Source organism: Lathyrus oleraceus, chromosome 1 (assembly GCF_024323335.1).
Source record: "Lathyrus oleraceus cultivar Zhongwan6 chromosome 1, CAAS_Psat_ZW6_1.0, whole genome shotgun sequence".
Classification (NCBI taxonomy): domain Eukaryota; kingdom Viridiplantae; phylum Streptophyta; class Magnoliopsida; order Fabales; family Fabaceae; genus Lathyrus; species Lathyrus oleraceus.
In genome coordinates, this window is record NC_066579.1 from 400800956 (window position 1) to 400815383 (window position 14428).

A 14428-nucleotide genomic window follows, 5' to 3' on the forward strand; every position below is an offset into this window, starting at 1 on the left:
CTTGGAAATTTTGAGGTTGAGCACTTTACAAGTGACAAGACCCATATAGTTAATGTCTTAAATTTTTTGGTAAATATGTGGTCTCTCTCGTTTGTGTGTTGCCCTTGACCCAATGTGGATGTTCATCCTCATGATCCATCAGTGATATCAATGTTAAGAATGTATCAAGTGTGAGTAGTGTGGGTAATAGTCCCACATTGGTTGGAAATATGGAGACTTGAGCATTTATAAGTGAGAGAATCCACTCACCTATCACCTTAAGGTTTTAGGTGAATATGTGGTGTGTCTCTCACAAAGGTGTTGCTCTAAAAGAAGAAGCCCCACAATATTCAAGGCTCCCTAGTGAAAAAAACTCCCCCAACAAATGGTATCATGAGCCTTTGGTTCAAGAAAGGGATCAGCTTGCTTGTATCGAAAGTCAACGATGTCACAGGGGTGGTGAATAAGAAACGTTGTCGTGTCAACAGCGCCAGAGTGGTGAATAAGAAAAGTTTTATGCGGTACAATAGTTTGTGGAAGTAAGAAGAACTTTCACTTGAGGGGGAATGTTGAAAATGTATCAAGTGTGGGTAATAGACTCATATTGTTTGGAAATGTGCTTTGCTCTAAAATAAGAAGTTTCACAATGTTCAATGCTCCCTAGTGAAAAAACTCCTCGAACAATCAAACATAATGGTTCGAGTAAAAGATTGGTTTCTTGTATCGAAAGTCTTCCTAACATTGTGGTGGTTAGGCGGCGTGTCCCATTGAAGTATATCTGATGTGATAAGGGTGGCAATGGTGGTACAAGTATATCTGGATGAAAGAGTTTTCGCTTGAAGGATAACATAGTATGTGGACTCGTAATTAAAGGGAAGATTATTGTGTACAAGTGTGGGCTGAAAATCTCTCATTACTTAGAAAAATGGAGGTTAAGCACTTGACTTATATACTCAATATTTTAAGTTTTTTTTTTAATATGTGATCTCTTCCACTTTAATGTTGATCTAGTGTGATTGTTCTTCCTTAAGACTTATTAGAAACATTAATAAACAACCGGAATAGGATGGAAAAGGCAAATTTTCTGAGAAAAAATTATCAACTGTAATTAAATAAAAATCTTTTTGATAATTATAATTAAATATTAGAAAAACTAACATATCCAATAAACTTTAAAGACATGTTGGCAAAAAATTTATTTATTTATTCATAGATTTCCTCCACTTGTAAATATATATTTCTACAAAATCAGAATTTGAATATTATTCCCTCTAATTTTATTTATAAGAAAAATTTGACTTTTTAAATTTATTAAATAATCAATGTTAGTAATTCATTATAATGTTGAGGTATATTCCATCCGTCCCATATTATAACTAAATTTTAGATTCATTAAATAATTAATGTATCTAATCTATATATATATATATATATATATATATATATATATATATATATATATATATATATATATATATATATATATATATATATATATATATATATATATATATATATATATATATATATATATATATATATATATATATATATATATATATAATGAATCTAAAAAAATCAAAATTTACTTATAATATGAGAGAGTAATAATTAATTCACATACTAGGAGACTTATACTTTAATAGTTTTCGTCTAAGTGGCTCAAAAAGCAAAGATTTGTAACAATTTAAAAATATCTAACGGCTTTATGACGATAAACTATTATAAGTACAAATTGATACTATAAAACTATTAAAATAAATCAACTTGAATGTGATTATTCATTATTCTAACATAAATAAGGTGGATGATCTTCTACTCAAAGATATATGAAACTTCACATTCCACATTTTCATAATTAAAATATAAATATTTTCTTCAAAATACTTTGAATTAGGAGCAGTAAAATGAATGGATTGGATGAATATGGATTGGATCGTTGATAGATGGATAAAAAAAATTCATTAGTTCATTAACAATCCACTAAAAACTTCTTAAAAATATTTAATCCAATTCATCCATTAAAAATAAAATTCATCCAACTCATTCATTATCATATTTTTAGTAGATGGATATTCATCCATCCATTTTTTCTCAAAAAAAAGTTTTTTTTTTAAAAAACATTTTTTTAAAATATTAATTTTTTTATTTTTGAAAAATTAATTTTTTTATTTTTGAAAAAAATCATTTATATTTAGAAAAAAATATTTTACCAAAAAAAGAAAATTACATTTTAAATAAAAGTTTTCAGTTTTTTTCAAGAAAAATCAATTTATTTTGATAAAAATATATATTTTTATATTTTCGTAAAAAAATAATTATTTAAAAATTGATCTTTTTACTTTTGGAAAAAATCATTTTTTCCAGAAAAAAATTAATTTTTTGTACTTTAATAAAAAAATATTTATTTTTTTTGAGAAAAATCAATTTTTTTAAAAAAATATATATATATATATATTTTTGTATTTTTGGAAAAAAATAATTTAAAAATCGATTTTTTTTATTTTTGGAAAAAAATAACTTTTTTTATATTTGTAAAAAAAATACTTTTTCAAAAATAAAATTGAATTTTGGTATTTTCTAAAAAAAGGATTTTTAAATTTTTTGGAAAAAAAATAAATCAACTTATTCTAACATAAATAAGGTCGATGATCTTCTAATCAAAGATATATCAAAAACTTCACATTCTACACTTTCATAATTAAAATATGAATATTTCCTCCAAGATACTGCCAACACTCTTCAACTTTATGACGTTATTTTTCCTTAGCTCAAATTACACGTAAAATTGTTCCATCACATTAGCACTATAGCTTATGTATAAAAACATCACAATTTCACAAACTATAGAAACCAAACCAGAACACAAACCAAAACCATGTTTTCATCCCCAAGTTCAAACTTAGCAATTTTAATCCTCTTGATATCAACAATTTCTTTAGCAAAATCAGCTTCTCTTGAAGAAAACTTTGTCCAATGTCTAAGTTTCTATTCAGACAAAGCAGCACCATTTTATGCAGCAATTTACACACCAAACAATGCTTCATTCAACAACATCCTTAATTCTTCAGCGCAGAATTTAAGGTATTTGGTACCTTCGGCTCCGAAACCCGAGTTTATATTCACACCTTTAACCGATTCTCATGTCAAAGTAGGTGTTATATGTTCAAAGAAACTTGGTGTTCATCTAAGAGTAAGAAGTGGTGGCCATGATTATGAAGGACTATCTTATGTTTCGGAAATCGAAACGCCTTTCATAATCATTGATCTAGCTAAACTTCGCGATATAAACGTTGATATCGAAGATAATAGCGCTTGGATTCAAGCCGGCGCTACTATTGGAGAAGTTTATTATAGAATACATGAAAAAAGTGAAGTTCATGGCTTCCCTGCAGGTCTTTGCACAAGTTTAGGTGTTGGTGGACACATAACAGGAGGCGCGTATGGATCCATGATGAGAAAATATGGACTAGGAGCCGATAATGTTCTCGACGCAAAAATCGTCAATGCGAACGGAGATATTCTTGATAGAAAATCTATGGGGGAAGAATTATTTTGGGCTATTAGAGGTGGTGGAGGAGGAAGCTTTGGCATTCTTCTTTGGTGGAAGATTAAGCTTGTTCCTGTTCCGAAAACCGTGACGGTTTTTACCGTTACGAAAAGCTTAGAACAAGATGCAAGTAAGATTGCTCATAGATGGCAAGAGGTGGCACCAAATATTGATGAAAATCTCTTTATTAGAGTTATCATTCAGCCAGCTAGTGTTGCAAACAAAACTCAAAGAACTATTACTACTTCTTACAATGCTCAGTTTCTAGGTGATTCGGAGAAACTCCTTCAAGTTATGAAGGAAAGTTTTCCAGAACTAGGTTTAACTAAACAAGATTGCATGGAAACTAGTTGGATCAAATCTGTTATGTATATTGCAGGCTTTCCTAATGACACGCCACCCGAAGTTTTGCTTCAAGGAAAATCAACATTCAAGAATTACTTCAAAGCAAAGTCGGATTTCGTAAGAGAGTCGATACCGGAGACTGGTTTACAAGGGTTATGGCAAAGGTTGTTAGAAGAAGATAGTCCTTTGATGATTTGGAATCCATATGGAGGCATGATGAACAATTTTTCAGAATCTGATAGCCCTTTTCCTCACAGAAATGGAACACTTTACAAAATTCAGTATCTAACTCTTTGGCAAGATGGAGATAAGAATGCACCAAAGCATGTTGATTGGATTAGGAAGCTTTACAACTACATGACTCCTTATGTGTCTAAGTTTCCAAGGGAAGCATATGTGAATTATAGAGATCTTGATTTGGGAATGAATAAGAAGAATGATACAAGCTTTATACAAGCAACTTCTTGGGGTAATGTGTATTTCAAAGATAATTTCAATAGGTTGGTGAAAATTAAGACCAAAGTTGATCCTGAAAATGTGTTCAGACATGAACAGAGTATTCCACCACTTCAAGTTTCAACTATGCAGCTAAAAGACAAGAAGAGCAAGAGCTGGGAATAAGGCACTGATGCAGTGTTAATTGGATGAAATAGACAAATAAAAGATATACTTTGAACTTTTCTGTTTTTGGTGTTTTTAATGTTGTATGATACTGATGCAATATTTAAACATTGGTTTTCTGTTTTTGTGGTGTGTTTAATGTTGCATAAGTTTAGTTCTTACAAATATCTGACATGGAGTACTATTTGGAGTTCTTAACTCCTACCATGTAAAGAACTTATAAAGAAAATAATCTGATAAAAGAAGAAGGAAAGAACAATTGCAACGAAGAAGGAAAGAACAGAATAATTTGGACAATACTCCATCTCATAAAAAAGTCTGGAAAATAATTATCCTTTTATATTATCAATGTAACATTTATTTATTTTTTCCACTAAATAATAAGAGTATTCTAATAAATAATATTAGATTTAGCATTAAAATCAATATTTCTAATTTTTTTTTTTAAAACCGCGCATAGTTCAAATTAGACACGAGTTGGAGGGTGTAAATGCTAGAAATCGATATTAAAATTATAAATGTACATAGATTAACCAATAAAAATATGGAAACAAGATATTATCCCAAAAAAATAGTGTACAAATATGACAGCTACAGCAGCCAATATCGCAAAGCTTTCAACCGCCTAATTTCCTATAACCTGTACAGCTTTTCAACGAGTAACCTCGATGAATGGGAACAAAAATCTTACATCAATTCATCTAAAGGCACTGATTAAAAAAATTAATCAGTGCATTTTAAAATGCCATAAAGCAAATCCCTTTGATGTTCCGCTAATCCAGAGAACCACTTCTTTAAACTTCCAGTGTCATTAGAAATAGATTTACTAGAAAATGCCGAAAGATTAAACTCATTCTTCAAAACTGCAGCTAAATCAAGAGGAAGAAGGCCAAACAGAGCAGTGGCAGCGGCAATTTGAAGAGAAGTGCCTGCTTTGATGGAAAAATTGTTTAGATAAGACAATAATTTGGATCTCATGTTTTCAACTCCTTGGTCTTCATATCCACCAGCATCAACTCCAAACCTGATAAGTATAACATTCAACACACAATTAACAAAGATAAAGATTAAAAAGAATAGAAAAAGAAACAGATCGCAAACTTTAAAACAATATTATCAAACAAAGGTCAACTTACCTTCCAAGCTGACCAAGAAGAGCAATGATAGCAACCGCAGCGTTCTCCACCACACAAGAGTCCAGTACATGAAGCAGCTGAGGAACAAGTTTTGTGTTGGTCCATTGCCAGCCCTGAATTATAAGAGAAAACTACATGATCAGGCTTAGGATAACTTAATGAAAGGATGATACTAACTTGAAAGCACAAAAAGAAATACCATTTTGCTTGCAACAAGCTCCAACAATGAGAGAATATCACTAAGTTGGCATAAGGTAACATCAATATGAACATCTGGTTGAGTACGACAAGCCACATGGTTTTTCAAACAGCACGACGCATCACAATTTATGCTATTGGTACATGGAACCACATCCTGACTAGACCACTGTCCATTATTATGATTGTCTAAAAGGGATCTGAAACTTGAAGAATCAAACTGTCCTTCTTGCTGAAATAGATGCTTCTTGATCTTTTCTAAGAGCAAGAATGTAACAACATCAATGGACTCGGCACCTTCCGAGAAAGGGCATTTATTGTTAGTACATAAATCAATACGCAGCTGATTTATTGATGGAAGACAAGAAGCAGGAGTGACAGATATGCTCCCTCCCTCAAGAAATATAACTAGAGATTTCAAGACAGTCACCGTCAAGCCAAAACTGCACCAGTCAAAATACTTCTTTCCACCCAGGTTAGCAAAAATGTGAAGAATAGTTAGCGCCATAAAAGAACCATATCTGCACAATCTAAGAATATTATATGATGCCTCAGAAAGAAATCCAATATAATCGGTTGCAGCACATATTGATGCTAGTATAATACCCGCCGCTACCAACTGCTCATCCGTAGCTTCTTTAGAACATGATGTGTCTACGCCATCCAGAAAACTATCATTTCTGAAATCAATACCAGATGAGGTCTCAGTAGGTACTATGTCTTTTAATATAACTTTTCCTTTTATAAGAAAATCTTCAATGAAGCGGAGCAGCTCCAGCAACAAATTTTTTTCTAACAAAATGATCCTTGTGCCTGCATCAGCCAGAACTGCCCAAAAAATAGAAAAGTTATAGGTTCAACAGAATAGTGCTCAAAAGTTACATGAAATCAAAACCTCTATATTTAAATATACTTTTACTCAATACAATTTTAATATCGATGTAATAGGTTTTAACACTTGGTATTCGATATGCAACTCACCATTAAAATAGATTTACTAACTTAGTAACACAACTACAACTTGACGCAAAAACAATTTCTAATCGCTCCCTCCGTTCCAAAATAAATGATGTCCCAGGTTTTCACGCAAAAATCAAAATAAGAAAAACTATAAATGACTGACAGAATGTTGCAAATATCTTCGTTAACAATTGGCTATTAGCTATTCTCATAAATGTATAGTGAAGAATAATGTTTTGAAAGTGGTACTCACAGTCAGAGTAGTCATTCCCAGATAGCGGCGCGGAGCGGCTGACCCCAAAAGTGGGATAGCGGAATGACCGCTCTATTTAATCTTCTTTGGGACAAATTACAAATCATTATAAACATATATTTAACATAAAATTAAACAAATAACTCAATATTCATAAATCAAAGCACACATGAGTACATGACTCTTTAAGTGCATAAACGACTATGAAAGTTAAGCTTAAGTCTCAAAATCTGATTGAAAAACCTAGAATTACCCTTAAAACACTAAAATTAAGGGGTAACTTCGGGGTTTTTTAGAGGGAAAAAGAATAGCGGGCCGGAAATCACTCCAGGCCAGGAACCGCTCTGCTCCACTATCCCACTATTTACCCTATAGCGGCCACTATAGTGTTCTGCACTGCTAAGACTCTTCCCATAGCGGTCAGCCTTCGCTCTGCTCCACTATACGGGATAGCGCCGCTATCGGCCACTATTGACTACTCTGCTTACAGTAAAAATTTGGGTGTAGAATTGGAAAAAGATAATCATTGTCACATTGAAAAAGCAAGACGACACTTATGTTGATGCATTTTTTATATGCTATAACAACATTTAATTTGGACTAGAGGGAGTGAATCTAGCATAACATTGGTTCAAATATACAAAACACAAATGAAACATGAAAGAGATGAACAAACCTTTACAGATGTGTTGAGCATAAGAATTCAAGCAAAGGATTAAGTTACCACCATTAAATTTCATTGCAGTCATGGTAAAGTTGAACAGCAAAAGTGTCAACAACACGGAAAGCTTCTCACTGCAAGAAATTAGAAGAAATACTGACCATCACTTGCCTTCATAAAAACTATACAACAAAATGATTCAGTAGATAACTATGAAGCAATTATACAGGCAAGGATACTGGACACAACACTGACATGACTAAGAGTAACAATTTGAAAAAATGAAATATTCTAATGCAACTACATGTGTCAATGCCGGACACCTACACATGTCAATGTAGGACACCAACATGCTTCAGCACCAGATGCCTTTGATAGGAAGTAATAAAAGATTAGTCTTATTACAAATATTAGTAAAGATGATTCACGGCATGGATATGATAAGTTTATTATCTCAAACAGCATCTTACTTTTGTAAGGATATTTCTTCCATGTCAACTGCAGTCAGAATGCTAGCGACTTCCCATCCTGTTTGAGTATCCAAACTGCATCGTGCTATACAATTCCTTGTAGCCAGAAGTGTCCTAGATATGCTACTGTTATCATCCCTATCTGATACTATGAGACCAAAATTAGGAAGTTGATTGTGCAAAGATCCAGTTCCAGTCTCTGCCAGAAATGTATCCTTTGAAGTTTCCAAAGAATGAGTGTCCTGCAATTTTGCATCAGTTGGTATAGCCTGCTTTGACTTGTCTCCATTACAAGGAACTGTACATGCATCAAATATTTGCATGTTGGAATTCATCTCAACATCAATGACATCACATCTAGTTGAAGGAGACAAATCTCTTTGATCCAACAAGTCTGTATGAAGAACTTTGTCCTGAAAAGGCTCCATATTATTTAAAGCAACTGTTTCATTCTCGACAAAAGATAGTGGTGACAAGGGTGCATTCATGGCTCTTCTATAGCATTCCTCATCAACGGCATTTTCTAAATCTAACAACTTCATAGCATTTCCAGTATATATTTCATCAAATATCCTCTCCCTGCATGCCTGAGTAGTTTGAGTATATAATGCAGGACAGGTAGTTTGTCTGAAGCCATCTGCCTCCTCATAGACTCCAGCTTTTGGGTCTTCTGTTTTTTTTTTCTCATACACAGATGTGCGTTCTTTTTCCCTATGAGATTTCTTTCTCTTCTTGTGGGGCCTGTCACTCTCTTCCTGTAGAGTATCCCTATGATTAGTAACCGTCTCTCTCCCTCCCTCAATGGATTCGTTCATTTTGTCATACAATAAACCACATAAATCAGAGAGCTTATCTTCTAGCTGTGTGTTTAACTTCTTACCCTCAAAAGACAAATTTGCAACACATTTGATTGTATCAGAAATCCTGTTCCTTATTCCATCATGACAAATAACTGATTTGTCAAATGGTTTCAACATGCTTGATCTTGCATTGAAGTTCTCCTCAGCTGATTTTGTTGATGTGGTAACTTGCAAAGCACCCCTTTCCTGTGAGCCCATCAAGTGTGCATCAGAAAAAGATGCTGTACTAGAATTTAGTGCATAACTCTGTATCGATGTTCTGTTTGAGCCTCCTATTAGAGGCTCCAATTTATAACCAGTACCTGTGATGGGTTCAGTATAATTCCCTTCAGATATAGCAAGTGGAGGATTCTGCATGCTTTTCCTTAAAGAATCGCATGCACCAACCCTTATGCTGCAAGGCTTCGCAAGTTCATTTTCAACACAGTTGTGCATTTGAGGCATACCTAGATTGCAGAGTTGAGTCATGACATCAGGTTTCTGTATGCTTGGCATATTCTGACACTGCAATCCAATCATCCAGCAGAAAAGAGTGATTAAACATATGTACAGGTATAAGATATACATGAAAACACAAGTGCATAACTATCTAAAAGAAATAGTCAAAGTATAAAATTTCAACTTAAGACCAAACCCTTTACAATATCTATGTTCAACACAAACCATCCATATCCAATGAAAAAGAGACCATTAAAAATTATCACAGTAGGAAACACTAACACATTGAAATAAGCAAAACAATAAAGGGAGCTATAAAACTATTTTTCACAACCATAAGATTAGTATCCAAAATCCATTGCATACAGCTAGCCTGCCCCTCTTATCTACATACCTATACTGATAGAGAAAACTGGTTACCAACATAAGTTTTGCTTGTAAAGAAACTAAACCACAAAAGCTATAAGCCAAAAATTAACATTAGCAAAAGATTTTGTGATCAAATACCAATGCAGTCAGCAGTTTCAGCTTTTAGCAAAAACTCATCGAATTAATACAGTTTTACCAGTTGTCTTCCTCTTCTTCCAATCAAAAACCGTCATCCTAAAATTACTATCCATGTGTTAATAATTGAAGTGACATTAGATTCAATTTCAGATTTAACAGAAAATTTGTAATGCATAATAAAATCTGTTTTCTACTACCAGTGCAGCTGTCTCTTGTAGTTTGTATAATAACATTAAGTTCACTATTAACATTGAAAGACAATATTATTAGCAACGATATCAATATTAAACTTATTATGCATTCATATGGAAACCTCTATGTGCCATGGTGATCAAAGGATACAAAATAACAAACTTAATGTGAACTTGTATTACTGAAGTTCAGCAAGGAAACTAACCTTAGCTGGGCCATGTATACTTCCAGCAACAGGAGAAAAGGATGCATCCAGCATAGTAAGGTGATTGTAATTTTTAATACAATCAAGCTTTAAGCGGTGCAATTCCTGCTGTAAAATGTTACGACAACTTTCTTCGTATTTAAACTTCATCCTTTCATGCTCAAACTTCTTCCTTTCATGTTTTAACTTTTCCCTTGCATGTTTTGCACGTAATTTTTCAAGCTCTAAACTGCTTTTCAAAAGCTGTATTTTATCACTTTCAGCATTCACATTAGAAGATACACCAGATATTTCATTAAGTTTTCTTAGAGATGAAAGCTCGTGTATCTTCTGCTTCAAATCCTCAATTGTCTTCTTATTCTCTAATAACTCCTGAGATCTCTGATCAGCAAGATGTTTTGCTTCCTTGGCGCTCTTCCAGTTATCTTGAGCAAGCCTTTTCTGCTCCTCTACTTTAACATGCTCCTCATCTGCACGCCGCTTTTCTCTAACCGCCTTCTGTTTTTCAACCCCTACCTGTTCTTGAGCTTTTTTCATCTTTGACTCAGCATCCATTTTTTCTACCAAAAGCTTTTGTTTATCAGCTTCAACTCTTTTGCTTGCCTCTTTAAACTTTAACAACTCAGAAGCCAGCTTCATTTTTGTTTCAGTAACTTCTTTCTCCAAGTGAACTTGCTGAAGCCTATACTCTTCAACCTTCTCTGCCTCGATTTTGGAAAGTTGCATCCCCTTATTCAGAGATATTTTCTTCTCTGCTTCCAATAACTTACAAGCTTCAGCAGCCTTCTTTTTCTCATTCTCGGCAACCTTCCTCACAGAATCAGCCTTTTTCTTTTCTTTCTCCACAAGCTTCTTCAATCTATCAATTTCTTTTTCCTTATCAGATATACCGGCTTTCAAAGCATTCACATCCTCATTTTCTTCCTGAGCAATTGCGCTACATTTCAGCTGCAATGCATTAATCTCAGATTTTAAGGCAGAAACCTCATTCTCGGCAACCTTCCTCTCAGAATCAGCCATTTTCTTTTCTTTCTCCACAAGCTTCTTCAATCTATCAATTTCTTTTTCCTTATCAGATATATCAGCTTTCAAAGCTTTCACATCCTCATTTTCTTCCTGAGCAATTGTGACACATTTCTGCTGCAATGCATTGATCTCAGATTTTAAGGCAGAAACCTCATTCTCGGCAACCTTCCTCTCAGAATCAGCCATTTTCTTTTCTTTCTCCACAAGTTTCTTCAATCTATCAATTTCCTTTTCCTTATCAAATATATCAGCTTTCAAAGCTTTACTCTCATTTTCTTCCTGAGCAACTGTGCCACATTTCTGCTGCAATGCATTGATCTCAGATTTTAAGGCAGAAACCTCATTTTCGTTAACCTTCCTCTCAGAATCAGCCCTTTTCTTTTCTTTCTCCACAAGTTTATTCAATCTATCAATTTCCTTTTCCTTATCAGATATATTGGCTTTCAAAGCGTTGTTGTCATTTTCTTCTTGTGCAACTGTCACACATATCTGCTGCAATGTATTGATCTCAGATTTTAAGGTAGAAACCTCATTCTCGGCAACCTTCCTCTCTGAATCAGCCCTTTTCTTTTCTTTCTCCACGAGTTTCTTCAATCTATCAATTTCCTTTTCCTTATCAGATATATCGGCTTTCAAAGCTTTATTCTCATTTTCATCCTGAGCAACTGTAGCACATTTCTGCTGCAATGCATTGATCTCAGATTTTAAGGCACCAACCTCATTCTCAGCAATCTTCCTCTCAGAATCAGCCCTTCTCTTTTCTTTATCCACAAGTTTCTTCAATCTATTAATTTCTTTTTCTTTATCAGATATATCGGCTTTCAAAGATTTCACATTCTCATTTTCTTCCTGAGCAACTGTGCCACATTTCTGCTGCAAAGCACTTATCTCAGATTTTAACGCAGAAACCTCATTCTCGACAACCTTCCTCTCGTGATCAGCCCTTTTCTTTTCTTTCTCCACAAGTTTTTTCAATCTATCAATTTCCTTTTCCTTATCAGATATATCTGCTTCCAAAGATTCCACATCCTCGTGTTCTTCCTGAGCAACTGTGTCACATTTCTGCTGCAATGCAGTGATCTCATATTTTAACGTTGAAACTTCATTTTCTAAAGAAACCTTAGCACTCAATTCTTTCAGCTTTTCCTCTTTTTCAATTTTTGCCCTAGCTGATTCTTCCTGGTATGCTGCAAAAAATACAAGTTAAAGAGTTTGGTTCAATAACACTCTCTCCCCCAAATCACACACTTAAGAAAATAAAGAAATGGTCAAGGGAAAAACACCATAAACATTCAAATCTATCAAATTATTCAAACATAGTTAGCCAAAGATAGGGACTTGAATTATGTTATACACATCTGCACAATGTTTAAACATACAATTCTTTCAATTTATTATCCAATTAACTTTTAATGTCATTCTATGGAGCACCGACACTTCAAACTGAAAGTGCGTATGCTGTCATGACAGCATCGGCACCAACACGAGTAATTCTATTCAATTAATTTCATTTCCTCAAATTATCACTAGAGATATTGTGTTGGCTATGTATGGATGCTCAATAGTATCATCAATATCTATGAAGCACGGACACCTCTAGGAGTAGGCATGCCGTGACACTTGTATGACACTGGTACGATACGTGCCAGAAAAGTCAGATGAGTGTCCCTCAAAAAATTTGTTTTTTTCTTTGATTCGGCACTCCTTGAGTCGGTGTCAGACAATTGTATGACACTCATACAACAAGTGTCAGACAATTTAGATAAGTGTTTCATAAAAAGTTGTTTTTTTCTTTGCTTCATCACACCTAATACATTTCTTCAACAAATTTCACACAACTAAAAGGGTCAAAGATGTATAGAAGCAATGTTACCAATGAAGAATTAAAGATATTAATTTTTATTAGAATATCTTTAACTCTTTAAATAATAGATGGATAAACAAAACTCAAATACTATCATATATGTGTCGGTGTCCTATTTTTTTACATTATCTGTGTCGGAGTGTTCGTATCCATGTCCTGTCCCATGCTTCATAGATCAATATCAACACTATTAGTAACTCTAATAAGTCATTTCATTTTTGTTATCATCAACATAACAGAAATGTACAACACAAACAATTTTCATTACAAGATTTCAAATTCAATGTCACCTTTTTTTAGGCTCACATTCTGAGCTTGAAACTTGGTAACGGTTTGTTCAAGCAGCTTCACAGCATCTCTTAGAGCATTCCGTGTCTCTTGAAGCTTCGAATACTTTTTCTTCAGCTGCACACAAAAAATCAAAAGAAAAATGTGGATTGCAAATTGAATCGGAAAAGCACGTGAAATTGAAAAGAAAGAATGAAAATTTACCTCAACACAACAACCATTTTCCGGTACAGGATTCATTATTGAGAGGCTAATTTTCTTCTCTGTGATGCATAGGGGATCTTAGAGGATCGTTAAACCCGTAAACCCTGATTTTCACATTCAATTCACTCTCAAGTCTCAACAGTGTTTGGTGTTGTAGTGCTTAAACCTTGTATTTCGAACCGACTCCAGTCTGTAAATCGGTTTTTTAAAATATGGGTGGGTCTGACCGGTTCAACCGAGCAATGTTCGAAATCCGGTTTTTGAAAATTGAACCGATATACTCCGGACGAACCGTTGTGATGAAAAATGCAAAGGTGAGAAGAGAAAGTAGGGGGCGGCTGTGAATGGTCAAGAGCGAAGACCCTAGTTACTAGTTAGTTAGTTCTTTTATATGGGTTGGGCTTACGAAGGTATGAGTTTAATTTTTAAATGAAAATTTTACCTTAGACACCCCATCGATTATACCTATATCCTATGGTATAACTTTTTGAATCAAAATGCTCTCATATAAATAGGTTATATTTCTGAATTTTTATTTTTTACTTCACTTTCACTTCAAGACTTCCGGAACATCACTTTTGTCATTGTAAATCGAAATTTATAGAGTAAGTCTTCCGGTTCACAATAAAAATACTAAAACTCTTTGTACAAGACTTCTGATTCGCTCCAGA

At 33.8% G+C, this 14428-nt stretch overlaps 2 protein-coding genes across 2 annotated transcripts; one reads left to right on the plus strand and one right to left on the minus strand.

The window, feature by feature from the left end:
• Positions 1-2750: 2750 nt before the first annotated feature.
• Positions 2751-4620, plus strand: LOC127075037 (berberine bridge enzyme-like 13). The gene has a single exon (XM_051016489.1). It carries the CDS (start codon positions 2858-2860, stop codon positions 4493-4495), a length of 1638 nt encoding a protein of 545 aa, XP_050872446.1. The 5' UTR covers positions 2751-2857; the 3' UTR covers positions 4496-4620.
• A 381-nt stretch (positions 4621-5001) lies between these two features.
• LOC127075045 (uncharacterized) lies at positions 5002-14103 on the minus strand. Its single transcript, XM_051016499.1, has 8 exons — positions 13758-14103; positions 13556-13670; positions 10376-12588; positions 8174-9537; positions 7719-7837; positions 5831-6657; positions 5632-5744; positions 5002-5519 (listed from the first exon to the last, which is right to left on the minus strand). Exons 1-8 carry the CDS (start codon positions 13791-13793, stop codon positions 5219-5221), a joined length of 5088 nt encoding a protein of 1695 aa, XP_050872456.1. The 5' UTR covers positions 13794-14103; the 3' UTR covers positions 5002-5218.
• Positions 14104-14428: the final 325 nt, after the last annotated feature.